Genomic DNA, 15,074 nt, shown 5'->3' with positions numbered 1-15,074 from the left:
CCCTTATTTGGCAGACTGACCCCACTCAATACCTCCCAAGATGCACTGCATGGGCCAGGTGCTGCCATTTTCCAAGATGGTGAGGTCTAAGGTAAGAGTGAGCAGGCACTGTGCCCGCCTCTTTCAGTTATGCCTTAATAGAGGAAGGGGTCATGAGAATCTGGAGGAAGGAGGTGGGGTGCACTAGACACCAGGCAAATATTTTTGTAAGTAAGTCAGGAGGAACGGTGGATGGGTCAGAGGCTATTGAGCTTCAGGGTGCTCCTGCCATAGGGGTTGATGGGAGGGGCATCGGGGCTCCTTGGGGGTGGGGTCTGGGGGCTCAGGACAGGCTTATTAACTTTTCTACCCTGATGCAGAGGGCAAGCCATTCCTCCTAGGCTGCATCATACCTGGCGGTAGTATTCTCTCATTTAATAACTTCTTTGCATCTGGGCAGAATAATTAATAGCCTGATTAGCATTTATTTTAATGTAAACTGTACTGATGGGTACCTCACAAGCTAATTCCTACACTGACTGGACCCATTGTTGTTCAGTTCGCTGATGGTTACTCTTTGCACTGGCCTTTCAGTTTTTGTGTCTTTTCTGCGCTGAGACTCAGTGGCACAAGTACGCACATTTCATTCCACTGGCAAAAGCAGCCAGCAGTAGTACCTGTGGTGAACATAAGAATAGCCACACTGGGTCAGACCAATGGTCTATCTAGTCCAGTATCCTGTTTCAAACAGTGGCCAATCCAGGTCACAAGTACCCGACAGAAACCCAAATAATAGCAACATTCCATGCTACCAATCCCAGGGACAAGCAGTGGCTTCCCTATGTCTGTCTCAATAGCAGACAATGGACTTTTCCTCCAGGAACGTGTCCAAAACCATTTTTAAACCCAGATACGCTAACTTCACATCCTCCGGCAATGAGTTCCAGAGCTTAAAATTTGCTCCTATTTGTTTTAAAGGTATTTCCTTGTAACTTCGTTGAGTGCCCCCTGGTGTTTGTACTTTTTGAAAGAGTAAAAAAATGATTCATTTCTACTCCAATCAGGCAGGAATTTGTAGACCTCAATCATATCTCCCCTCATCTGTCTCTTTTCCAAGCTGAAGAGCCTTAACCTGTTTAGCCTTTCCTTATATGAGAGGAGTTCCATCCCCTTTATCATTTTGGTCCACTCTTCTTTGAACGTTTTATAATTCTGCTATGTCTTAACTGAACTCAGTACTCATGGTGTGGTCGTCCCATGGAGCGATACAGAGACATTATAGTATTTTCAGTCGTATTCACTATCCATTTTCTAATAATTCCTAGCATCCTTTTTTTGTGTTTTTTTTATCACTGCTGTTGCCGCTGCCGCAAACTGGGCAGAAGATTTCAGCATATTGTCTACAACAACACCTAGGTCTTTTTCCTGGGTGCTGACCCCTAAGGTGGACCCTAGCATCAGGTAACTATGACTCAGATTATTCTTCCCAATGTGCATCGCTTTGCATTTGTCAACATAACACCAATAAGAGCATTCGACATGGTAAACCATAATACATTATTAAGACTTGTAGACTACTTCGGAATTGGTGGGAATATACTTAGCTGGATCAAGGGTTTTCTAACCAGTAGAACATACCAATTGAAATCAAACCTAAACATATCACCATCTTGGAAAGCAGACTGTGGAGTACCTCAAGGATCACCATTATCACCAACACTTTTCAACATAATGATGATCCCACTGGCCAAGTCCTTATCAAAGCAAGGCCTCAACCCATTCATCTACGCAGACGATGTCACAATATACATTTCCTTCAGACATGATTTAACAGAAATCAATAATAAAATCAAACTCGGTCTGAGCATCATGGACTCATGGGCAAACTCTTTTCAATTGAAATTGAACACAGGAAAAACACACTGCCTCATCCTATCAACACAATACGTACAAACTCACAACCTTAATCACCCCAGAACACACCCTCCTTATCTCAGACAGCCTGAAAATACTCGACGTTACAATTGACCGCAACCTCACGCTCGAGAGCCAAGTTAACTCCACAACAAAGAAAATGTTCCACTCAATGTGGAAACTCAAACGCGTAAAACCTTTCTTCCTGAGGGAAATATTTTGTAACCTAATACAATCAATGGTTCTAAGCCATGCAGACTACTGCAACAGAATCTACGCAGGATGCAAAGAACAACTCACTAAGAAACTCCAGACCGCTCAAAATACAGCAGCTAGACTGATACTTGGTAAATCGCGATTCGAAAGTGCCAAACCCCTCCGAGAAAAATTGCACTGGCTTCCAATCAAAGAACTTATTACCTTCAAAATCTGCACCCTGGTCCACAAAATCATCTACGGCCAAGTCCCAGGATACATGACAAACCTCATAGACCTATCAATCAGAAACGTAACCAGATCATCTCAAACATACCTAAACCTCCACTACCCAAACTGCAAAGGACTTAAGTACAAAGCAACCTATGCATCCAGCTTCTCCTACATAAGCACACAACTATGGAAATCATTGCCAAAAGCTGTGAAAACAACCTACGACCACCTAAACTTCAGGAAATCACCAAAAACCAACCTGTTCACCTTCGCAGCAAGCAGCATCAGGGCAGACCTCTCCTTCCTTCCGTACCCCGCCCTCGCAGACGTTACGTCAGGCGAGGGCGGGGCACGGAAGGAAGGAGTGGCCTGCTCTGCTGCTGCGAAGGTGAAAGGAGGCGTTTAAGGTTAGTTCCGGGAGCGACGGAGGGCGGGCGGGCCAACCCCGATCCAACCCCGATGTTTCCCCGAAAAATAAGACAGGCCCTGAAAATAAAACCTAGCGCATTTTGGGGGGCAAAAATTAATATAAGACAGTGTCTTATTTTCGGGGAAACACGGTATGTAAGCCACATTGAGCCTGCAAATAGGTGGGAAAATGTGGGATACAAATGTAACAAATAAAAAATAAAGAAATACTGAGTTTGCACTTCAAAAGATGAATCCCTAATTGGCTCTTCAAAAGAGTCCCTAATTGGCTAGAAAATAAACACATAAATGTAAAAACCTCCCACCTATGAATACGAACCGTAATTATAGCATTGTGTTCACTCTGCATTTTGCAGGTGTTTTTTTTAGTTTTGTTGGTTTGTATCCTATTCCCTTTTGGCCACTAGGTGTCACCAATGACCACAATATAATATCAAAACAATTTTTAAAGGATGGGAGAGTAAATGTTTTTGTAAGGAAGGTGAGAGATTTTACAGCGGACAGTGTGCATTTTTTCTCACTAAACTGGCATTGTCCAGGAACATCCCCAGCCTTTGCTTTAGATGATTGAAGAGGAGGGTCTTCTGAATAGTCTCTGTGGGACTGCTCTTTAAAATGATGGGGGGTGTAAGTATGGGGTCCTTTTACTAGGGCGTGACAAAAAGTGGCTTGTGGTAGTATGAACCCGTATTTTTGATGCGCACCAGGCTAGTTTTTACCGTGTCTGGGGAAAAGGGCTTTTTTTTTTCCAATGGTCCGGGAAAAGGGTCTGCGGTAAAATTGAAACCAGCATGCACCTATATACAGCCTGAGCCCTTAATGCCACCCATTGATCTAGCAGTAAAGGCTCACGTGCTACACATGTGGTGACTGGTCAGCGAGCACCAATTAACGCCAGAAACGGCGCATGCGGTAGGTAATAAAAAATAATTTGTCCCAGTGGTTTGGGCTCGCTCCAAATCCGAAATTACCGCCAGAGGGCACGTTAGCCTGGTGGTAGTCTCGTTTTGTTGCATGCTGCATACGTGTAGAACCTACCGCGCCTTTCTGAAAGGGTCCCTTGGACAGGGCTTCTTGTACTGCAACACTTTCAACAAGATACATGACTTGTGCTGCAAAGTAAATCGATTTTTTACATGTTCCAAAAGTACAAAGACTAGGGGACAGTCAAGAAAGTTACATGGAAATACTTTTAAAACAAATACGAGGAAATATTTTTTCACTCAATGAATAGTTAAGCTCTGGAACTCTTTGCCGGAGGATGTGGTAACAGCGGTTAGCGTCTCTAGGTTTAAAAAAGGTTGGGAAAAGTTCCTGGAGGAAAAGTCCATAATCTGCTATTGAGACAGATATGGGAAGCAACTACTTGCCCTGGGATTTGTAGCATGGCATGTTGTTACTCTTTGAGATTCTGCATGGAATCTTGTCACTCTTTAGGATTCCAGAATCTTGCTGTTCTTTGGGGTTCTACATGGAATGTTGCTATTCTTTGAGATTCTGAATGGAATCTTGTCAACTCTTTAGGATTCCAGAATCTTGCTGTTCTTTGGGGTTCTACATGGAATGTTGCTGTTCTTTGAGATTCTGAATGGAATCTTGTCACTCTTTAGGATTCCAGAATCTTGCTATTCTTTGGGGTTCTACATGGAATGTTGCTACTATTTGAGATTCTGAATGGAATCTTGTCACTCTTTAGGATTCCAGAATCTTGCTGTTCTTTGGGGTTCTACATGGAATGTTGCTGTTCTTTGAGATTCTGAATGGAATCTTGTCACTCTTTAGGATTCCAGAATCTTGCTATTCTTTGGGGTTCTACATGGAATGTTGCTACTATTTGAGATTCTGAATGGAATCTTGTCACTCTTTAGGATTCCAGAATCTTGCTGTTCTTTGGGGTTCTACATGGAATGTTGCCACAATTTGGGTTTCTGCCAGGTACTTGTGACCTGGCTTGGTCACTGTTTGGAAAACAGGATACTGTGCTAGATGGACTAATTGTCTGACCCAGTATGGCTACTCTTATTTTCTTATGTCCTGGATAGTCAGGCAACAGAGTAAGGAAGGTATGTGAATGTATGTACATATGCATGATCAGTGCACTGTAGGTGAACACATTTTCCCCTTCCCATCCAGGCCTGACAACAAGTACGCACATTTCCTGGGAGGTATCATGACCCAGGGGCCTGTAGGTGTCAGGGGCCCGGCCCTGTGGGCCCACCATGCCTGACTATATTTTTTTTAAATATGAAAATGTGCAGTGCAGACCAGCTGCGAGACCAGAGCCTCAGTGGAGCCTTTTCTTGGCTGCCATGCAATGCTGGGCCCTTACGTCACATGCTGGCATGATGCTCTTCCAGCTCTGGACCCCCTGTGTAAGGGCCCATGTACTCCTCTGCCCCAGGGTCCGTCCTGGCTGCCGGCACCCCCGATCCCATCTTCCTCTTCTCCTTCCTGATGGGAAGGGCTTTTTGGTAGTAATAATATTTTCTCTGTTATACCTATGAGATTCTGACTGAATGAGAGGAACTCATTCATGCCTGTTGACTCACAGTCGCAGCTTCCTTTGTTTCTACTAAAGCCGTGTGACCGCCGGGCTAGTAGTCCACTTGGATATGTTGAAAATAAAGGCCAACGAATATGTGGGTAATGGCATGCTAAAGTTAGTCCAATAAAAATGTTCCACCTGCAACAATTTATGAGTAGACTTTGATGCAAGAGGTTGACAGAGGCAAGCAGAACGCAGTGTTTATGGGTCCAGTTTGCTTTACAAGGGGAGAGGCAGAAAGAGTGACACCATCTTTGGTTTATTTTCCAGGAAAGAGTGTGCTGGGGAACTGGGGGAAGCATCACTGACGATGATAACATGTAAATGAACTTGAGAGTCCAATAATACAGAACTCGGTGAAAACACAAGAAAGTTACGCATGTGCTGCTGTGACGTTACTTTCTTGTGTTTTCACTGAGTGCGGTATTATTTATTTACTAGTAAAAAAGCCCCGTTTCTGATGCAAATGAAATGGGGGCCAGCAAGGTTTTCTTCTGTGTGCATGTGGGAGTGTGTGTGTCCCTGCCCTCTGCCCTCTCTCCCTTCCCCTGTGCTCTCTGTCCCCTCCCCCCTCGGAGTCGAGTCCTTCAGTGTTAAGTTTCCTGCTGTGCTGTGTTTGTGTTACAGAGATAGTGAGGGCTTCTGCCCTCTCTACCCTCCCCCCTCTGAGTCCTTCACTGTTACAGAGAGAGCGATTTGATTTCATGCTTTGCTGTGTTTTCCTTCACTATTTGTGTTACAGAGAGAGCGAGGGCGGGGCAGACGCTCATGGGGAAACCGGATGTCTCTCCCCCTTCACACTTTCGGCTGGAGGCTTCATTTAGAATGTTGGTGGTGCCTTTTATATATAGAGATTTATTTATTACACTTGTACCCCGCGCTTTCCCACATACAGCAGGTTCAATGCGGCTTACATAGTAAAGAAAAAGCATTGCAGAGTCCTGTAAGGAGAATATTACAAACTACAATAACATAATAGTAGCAAGGTTTGAAGAATATATGGGTTGGATATGGGAAGGTAATCAAGGATAGATAGGTAAAAGGAGAGGAGATAGGGAGGGGGATGAGATAGGAAGACGGAGAAGAAACGATTGGAGGATGAGTATAAGGGTGTTAGGAGACAAGGTTAAAGGTATAATCGGTGTCAGAGGCAGTGTCATTGTCAGAGCGGAGTAGACCATTTACGTGTTGTTATCGTCAGTGGCTGAGATCATTGACATTCGCTCCTGAGGCAGGCGTGGTTAGCGTCAAAACGCAGAACTGCGTCAAGTCTTTTGATAGATATATTTTTCATGTGAGAATAAACTTGCTGTTTGGATACATATATGGTCTACCCTCTACTACTCTCCTTTTTATTTTATACGCTGTGGGGTTTTTTTTTTTTTTTTACTAAGGTGCGCTCACATTTTTAGCGCAATCTAAAATTGGGCGTACACTAAAAGTTAGAGACGCCCGTAGGAATGCATAGGCATCTCTTACATTTAGCGCGCGCCTATTTTTAGCATGCGCTAAAAACGTGAGCGCGCCTTAGTTTAAAAAAACAGCCCTGTGTGATTTGTTGCCGGGGAGATGACTTTATTTTTTTTTTTGAATGTTACTACTACTACAACTACTTCTACTTATCATTTCTATAGCGCTACTAGACGTACGCAGCGCTGTACACTTGAACATGAAGAGACAGTCCCTGCTCCACAGAGCTTACAATCTAATTAGGACAGACAAACAAGAGATAAGGGAATATTAAAGTGAGAATGATAAAATAAGGGTTCTGAACAAGTGAGTAAGGGTTAGGAGTTAAAAGCAGCATCAAAAAGGTGGGCTTAGATTTGAAGACGGCCAGAGATGGAGCTTGACGTACCGGCTCAGGAAGTCTATTCCAGGCATATGGTGCAGCAAGATAAAAGGAACGGAGTCTGGAGTTAGGGGTGGAGAAGGGTGCAGATAAGAGAGATTTACCCAGTGAACGGAGTTCTCGGGGAGGGGCGTAGGGAGAGATGAGAGTGGAGAGGTACTGAGGAGCTGCAGAGTAAATGCACTTATAGGTCAATAAGAGGAGTATGAATGTTCATCAAGAACCATATTTCTGGGTGAGAGGACACCAGCATAAGTCTTACTTTTTATGTAACTATCCCAGGTTGCATAGGCTGGATTATTATCTGAAGTAAAACATTAGCAGGGATGCATCTGGAAAGTAGGGAAGCTCCTTTACTGGCCACATAAGAAAATGCTGCAGAGCACAGTGAAACTGGCCATTCCTTCAAGGGGGGGTGGTAGGATCTCTTCATCTGGGTCTGCTCATGAAGCTGTCAAAACATTATCCGTTTCCTGCACCCTGTGACCCGAAAGCAGAGCTCTTTCTTCTCACCTTGTGATATGTAAATTGTACATTGGAGTTGAATTGCTGGGATTCATCTTCATTAGTTCTACAAATGTAGCGTGTCTTCCTGTCATTTGCTTCCTCACATTAATCTAATTTATGTCTTCTGTCATCTTTAGGCACAAAAAAAAAAATGATCCCCAGTAATATGCTTTTTCTTGACTTGAATGTTTGCGTTTGCAGTGAAGCCTTTTGATTTTTCACCTCTCTGGGGGCTTTTAGCGGCCCAATGTGGGAACATTGGCGATTCACCCTCTACATGCCTCTGTGTTTCATCCAGGCCCTGATTGCTCATTACACGTCCCGTCCACCGAGTCCTACTGGATTCTTCCCAATGTGAAGCCATTCAGCCCATCGGTGGGCCGGGCCTCCCACAAAGCCGTGCTGCATGGGAAGTTTATGTGGGTGATCGGCGGCTACACCTTCAACTATAGCGCCTTCCAGATGGTACTAAAGTAAGTAGAATCCCATCGGCTTGTTTTGCATTTCTTGTTTAGGTTGGATATGTTGCATTGTTATGTTACCCCTCCAAAACTGGTAAATATACGGCTTCAATATACCACTACCCCGCCATGCGGGATTCATATATCACTACAAAGAGTGGGTTTAGATCTAACAAAACACTTTTATTCATGAGAGTTTTTTGAAAAATACTTTTTTAAAAAATCATGAGGACTCACAAAAAGCTCTGATATCCAGATCACAAAAAAAAAAAAAATTAATCATTGCCCCAATTCCTTACACCCCATGAAGTTGCCACTTTGAACTGTTGACCTTTTCTCGTTCCCTGAAGAAGCCCATAGAGGGCAAAACCAGTTGGAGCTGGATATTCTAGGGGTGTAAAATGGATTATAGATTGCGATACTTGTGGGGATGTTGGATGTAATGACTACCTTTAATTGCTGACTGGAGTTTGGCACAAGATAAGTTTACATTTTGATTTTTAGGATTTTATAAAAAAAAGATAAAAGTTTTATATTGGTCATAATATGATCGGTTTTGATATTGGCATTGAAGGAAGTGAAACTAGGAAATCAAGTACGCTAGCGTTTAACTATAGAAAAGGTGATTACGACAAAATGAGAAAAATGGTGAAAAAAAGACTGAAAGGAGCAGCTCGCAGAGTAAAAAACTTGCATCAGGCGTGGATGCTGTTTAAAAACACCATCCTGGAGGTTCAGGACAAATATATTCCACGTATTAGAAAAAAGGGAAAAAAGACTAAACGTCAGCCGGCGTGGCTAAACAGTAAGATAAAGGAAATCATTAGAGCCAAAAAACAATCCTTCAGAAAGTGGAGAAGAGAACCAACTGAAAGTAACAGGATAGATCATAAGGAATGCCAAGCCAAATGCAAAGCGGAGATAAGGAGGGCAAAAAAGGACTTTGAGAAGAAATTAGCGTTGGAAGCAAAAATACATAGTAAAAAATTTTTTAGATACATTAAAAGCAGGAAACCGGCCAAAGAGTCGGTTGGGCCGCTGGACGAAAATGGTGTTAAAGGGGCGATCAAGGAGGACAAAGCCGTAGCGGAGAAATTAAATGAATTCTTTGCTTCGGTCTTCACCGAGGAGGATTTGGGGGGGACACCGGTGCCGGAAAGAATATTTGAAGCGGGGGAGTCGGAGAAACTAAACAAATTCTCTGTAACCTTGGAGGATGTAATGGGTCAGTTCAGCAAGCTGAAGAGTAGTAAATCACCGGGACCTGATGGTATTCATCCCAGAGTATTAATAGAACTAAAAAATGAACTTGCGGAGCTACTGTTAGAAATATGCAATCTGTCCCTAAAATCGAGTGTAGTACCGGAAGACTGGAGGGTAGCCAATGTTACTCCGATTTTTAAGAAGGGTTCCAGAGGAGATCCGGGAAATTATAGACCGGTGAGTCTGACGTCGGTGCCGGGCAAGATGGTGGAGGCTATTATTAAGAATAAAATTGCAGAGCATATACAAAAACATGGACTGATGAGACAAAGTCAGCACGGATTTAGTGAAGGGAAGTCTTGCCTCACCAATCTAATGCATTTTTTTTGAGGGGGTAAGCAAACATGTGGACAATGGGGAGCTGGTTGATATTGTATATCTGGATTTTCAGAAGGCGTTTGACAAAGTGCCGCACGAAAGACTCCTGAAGAAATTGCAGAGTCATGGAATCGGAGGTAGGGTATTATTATGGATTAAGAACTGGTTGAAAGATAGGAAGCAGAGAGTAGGATTGCGTGGCCAGTATTCTCAGTGGAGGAGGGTAGTTAGTGGGGTCCCGCAGGGGTGTGTGCTGGGTCCGTTGCTTTTTAATGTATTTATAAATGACCTAGAGATGGGAATAACTAGTGAGGTAATTAAATTCGCCGATGACACAAAATTATTCAGGGTCGTCAAGTCGCAGGAGGAATGTGAACGATTACAGGAGGACCTTGCGAGACTGGGAGAATGGGCGTGCAAGTGGCAGATGAAGTTCAATGTTGACAAGTGCAAAGTGATGCATGTGGATAAGAGGAACCCGAATTATAGCTACGTCTTGCAAGGTTCCGCGTTAGGAGTTACGGATCAAGAAAGGGATCTGGGTGTCGTCGTCGATGATACGCTGAAACCTTCTGCTCAGTGTGCTGCTGCGGCTAGGAAAGCGAATAGAATGTTGGGTGTTATTAGGAAGGGTATGGAGTCCAGGTGTGCGGATGTTATAATGCCGTTGTATCGCTCCATGGTGCGACCGCACCTGGAGTATTGTGTTCAGTACTGGTCTCCGTATCTCAAAAAAGATATAGTAGAATTGGAAAAGGTACAGCGAAGGGCGACGAAAATGATAGTGGGGATGGGACGACTTTCCTACGAAGAGAGGCTGAGAAGGCTAGGGCTTTTCAGCTTGGAGAAGAGACGGCTGAGGGGAGATATGATAGAAGTGTATAAAATAATGAGTGGAATGGATCGGGTGGATGTGAAGCGACTGTTCACGCTATCCAAAAATACTAGGACTAGAGGGCATGAGTTGAAGCTACAGTGTGGTAAATTTAAAACGAATCGGAGAAAAGTTTTCTTCACCCAACGTGTAATTAGACTCTGGAATTCGTTGCCGGAGAACGTGGTACGGGCGGTTAGCTTGACGGAGTTTAAAAAGGGGTTAGATAGATTCCTAAAGGACAAGTCCATAGACCGCTATTAAATGGACTTGGAAAAATTCCGCATTTTTAGGTATAACTTGTCTGGAATGTTTTTACGTTTGGGGAGCGTGCCAGGTGCCCTTGACCTGGATTGGCCACTGTCGGTGACAGGATGCTGGGCTAGATGGACCTTTGGTCTTTCCCAGTATGGCACTACTTATGTACTTATGTACTTATGTACTGTGGTAACATCACAGGGAATGGAAGAGTAGTAGCCTAATGGCTAGTGCAGCCGACTTGAGATCCTGGAGAACCGGGTTCAATTCCCACTGCAGCTGCTTGTGACTCTGGACCAGGGGCGTAGCCAGACTTCGGCAGGAGGGGGGTCCAGAGCCAGAGGTGAGGGGGCACATTTTAGCCTCCCCCCCCCCACCACCACCTTGACCCCCGTACAACTTTTAGGACGTCAGACTCAGAAACAGAACGAAGGAAGAAGAGGACCTCGGCTGACGGGGGTTGGGGGGTCCCCCGCCCATAAAGGTAGGCGACGGCGGGTTGACGGCAGGAGGGGGGATCGAGAGGGTCGTCAGCAGGGGGGTCCAGGGCCAAATCTACAGGGGCCCAGGCCCCACGTAGCTACGCCCCTGCTCTGGACAAGTCACTTAACCCTCCATTTCTCCAGGTACAAAAGCTTAGATTGTGAGCCCACTAGGGACAGAGAAAGTACCTGCATATAATGTGTACAGCGCTGCGTACATCTAGTAGCGCTATATCAGTGATTAATAGTAGTAGTAGTGTAAGGGCTTGGGGCAATGATTACCTTTTTTTTTTTGGGTTGGGGGAGGTTACATGTTTCTACTTTTGAATTGTTTAATGTTTTTGTGATCTGGATGCTGGAGCTTTTTGTGAACCTATAAGTGTGCTGATCTGTTGAGTCCTAACATATTTCCCCCCCCCCCCCCCAAAAAAAAAAAAAACCTCTCATGAATGAAAGTGTTTTGTAGATTTGAATCCACTCTTTGTACGGGCACTGTTATGTTATAAAGTAAGAAATGTCTCCTCACTTCCCTCATTGTTTGTTTATAGTAACATTTTTTTTTTAATTTCTAGCTAGTCTTCTGTTGGTAAACACTGTAAATTCCTTGGTCTGATTATGGTATTATAAACAATATAAAAAATATATAGAACCCAAGTTAATGAGCTGAGAATGACTTGGATAATGGAAAGCAGCTCTGAACAAGAGACGTCAGACTCACAGAAGCAGAAGCCTGCGCAGCCACATTGGTGACCTGCAAGTGCCGACTTCTACATGGAATGTTGCTAGTGGAATAGTAGCAACAGTGGAGGAGTGGCCTAGTGGTTAAGGTGGTGGACTTTGGTCCTGAGGAACTGAGTTCGATTCCCGGCACAGGCAGCTCCTTGTGACTCTGGGCAAGTCATTTAACCCTCCATTGCCCCATGTAAGCCGCATTGAGCCTGCCATGAGTGGGAAAGCGCGGGGTACAAATGTAACAAAAATAAAATATCCTGAAAACATGGCTGGATTTAGAACCCTTGCTGATAAAATGAGCATCATACATAAGGAGTAAGACAGAGGTTTTCAACCCAGTTAGGGTTTTCAGGATATCCCCATTAAATTCAGTGGGGATATCCTGAAAACCCCTACAGGCTGTGGGTGTGCCTCGAGGACTGGGTTGAAAAACCTCTGGAGTAAGAAGATATCACAATGCCACTATTCCTTTGTCTTTTTAAAATTCTTTGATCCTAGTAACAAAATTATGTAAAAAGGTTCATCTACAAAAGTGCAATATGAAGATTAAACAATTGAAAAATAGAAATGCGTAACCCCCCCCCACCCCCACCCCGTCCAAATCCAATCACTTCTGAATGACAGAAACAAGAGTAAAAGCTCAAAGAATTACATCAGTAAACAAGGAAAACGAAGTAGCGACGGAGTAAATGAAGTGGAACATAAAAAGTGTTGTTCCAGGAAACACATGTCAACCAGAACTGGATACATGGAGTTGTTAAGAAGAAGTTAACTGAAAGCTGAGAATGAGATGGATAACTCTCGCTGCAGTCCAGGATTGTGGATTACAGAACAGATAGTTCACAAGCAGAGAAAAATCTTGCAAACAGACATTATGTGGATTCTGGAAGGAAGAGCTAGAAAATGGTTACTTGTGTCATAGTTCTGATGGAAAGAAATTATCCTATATAATAAAAAGCACCTAAACATTTTGAAGCTGACTCCGTGGCACTGTGGCAGTGTAGGGTTCGTAAGTCTGGAGTTCAGCGTTTCATTGGCTCTCACTGTCAACGAAGAACCAATCAGACAGAACGGAACTTGGAGGAGGGAAGTGGAGTGGATTGAATCTCTAACAAACAATCATATACAGGGAGGTACGAACATCAGTGGAGGCAAGTGCACAGAAGGGAAGGGAAGACAAACATTTAATCACTTTGTCACTCACACCCACACACACAGACATCACACACACACACACACACTCAATCACTCCGTGTATCTCTCTCTTACACTGTCTGTAAAACACACTGTCACTCTCAGTCTCTCACATGGGCAACTGTATGTTGCATTCTCACGAGTAAGGAGCTCTTCTGATGTAACATAGTAGATGACGGCAGAAAAAGACCTGCATGGTCCATCCAGTCTGCCCAACAAGATAACTCATATTTGCTGCTTTTTGTGTATACCCTACTTTGATTTGTACCTGTGCTCTTCAGGGCACAGACCGTATAAGTCTGCCCAGCACTATCCCCGCCTCTCAACCACTTGCCCCTCCTCCCAACCACCGGCTCTGGCACAGACCGTATAAGTCTGCCCAGCACTATCCTCACCTCCCAACCATCAGCCCTGCCTCCCAACCACCGGCTCTGGCACAGACCGTACAAGTCTGTCCAGCACTATCCCCGCCTCCCAACCACCAGTCCCGCTGCCCACCACCGGCTCTGGCACAGACTGTATAAGTCTGCCCAGCACTATCCCCGTCTCCCAACCACCAGCCCCGCCTCCCGATCTTGACTAAGCTCCTGAGGATCCATTCCTTCGGCACAGGATTCCCTTATGCTTATCCCACGCATGTTTGAATTCTGCTACCGTTTTCATTTCCACCACCTCCCGCGGGAGGGCATTCCAAGCATCCACTACTCTCTCCGTGAAAAAAATACTTCCTGACATTTTTCTTGAGTCTGCCCCCCTTCAATCTCATTTCATGTCCTCTCGTTCTACCACCTTCCCATCTCTGGAAAAGGTTCGTTTGCGGATTAATACCTTTCAAATATTTGAACGTCTGTATCATATCACCCCTGTTTCTCCTTTCCTCCAGAGTATACATGTTTAGTTCAGCAAGTCTCTCCTCATACGTCTTGTAACGCAAATCCCGTACCATTCTCGTAGCTTTTCTTTGCACTGCTTCAATTCTTTTTACATCCTTAACAAGATACGGCCTCCAAAACTGAACACAATACTCCAGGTGGGGCCTCACCAACGACTTATACAGGAGCATCAACACCTCCTTTCTTCTGCTGGTCACACCTCTCTCTATACAGCCTAACAACCTTCTAGCTACGGCCACCACCTTGTCACACTGTTTCGTCGCCTTCAAATCCTCAGATACTATCACCCCAAGATCCCTTTCTCCGCCCGTACCTATCAGACTCTCCCCGCCTAACACAGGAAGTGATTGTTAAACTGTTTGAAGGGCCTGAACACGGAAAACTTTTACCACATTGTAACCCAGTTTACACAAAAAATATTGTATATAAAGAAATCTTACACACGTAAACAACAATTATATTCAGAATACAACCGTGGAAACATTAATGGCAGGAACTCATTACATTGCTAGCGCCCGTTTCATTGCGTTAAGAAACGGGCCTTTTTTTACTAGTACTGAAAAGGCACAGGGGATAATGATCCTATGGAAATGAAAAGGTTGTGATTACCTGGGTTTTCCCATTCCAATGAAGTGGTTTAGTAGCCCTGTTAGTCCACTTTTAAAGCTAATGAATAGAAATAAAACAAAACAGAGAAAAGAAAATAACATGATACCTTTTTTTATTGCACTAACTGCACATCGTGGTAAAGGAAAAAAAAACCACTAAAAAGGTATTGATAATAGAAATGTCAGAGCAAAGTAATTATTCTGGAGGAATTCTAAAAAAAAAAAAAAAATCAAAAAATTTAACATTCTGCATACTTTATCACAATAATACAGTATAACCGCTGTCTCTGAGTAGTAACGAATTTAAACTTTAAGACAGACAAGTCCGTATTCAAA

At 43.9% G+C, this 15,074-nt stretch overlaps 1 protein-coding gene across 1 annotated transcript in view; it reads left to right on the top strand.

Moving 5' to 3' along the window:
* The window catches only part of ATRNL1 (attractin like 1), a 1,590,902-nt gene that overhangs the window by 279,240 nt on the left and 1,296,588 nt on the right, over positions 1–15,074 (top strand). Inside the window, 1 exon segment of the mRNA XM_030202658.1 lies at positions 7,954–8,128. Coding sequence (XP_030058518.1) covers positions 7,954–8,128 — 175 coding nt within the window.

Source organism: Microcaecilia unicolor, chromosome 5 (genome assembly GCF_901765095.1).
Source record: "Microcaecilia unicolor chromosome 5, aMicUni1.1, whole genome shotgun sequence".
Taxonomy (NCBI): domain Eukaryota; kingdom Metazoa; phylum Chordata; class Amphibia; order Gymnophiona; family Siphonopidae; genus Microcaecilia; species Microcaecilia unicolor.
Note: the sequence above shows the minus strand (reverse complement) of the source record. Positions and strands in the feature narration are given on the sequence as shown.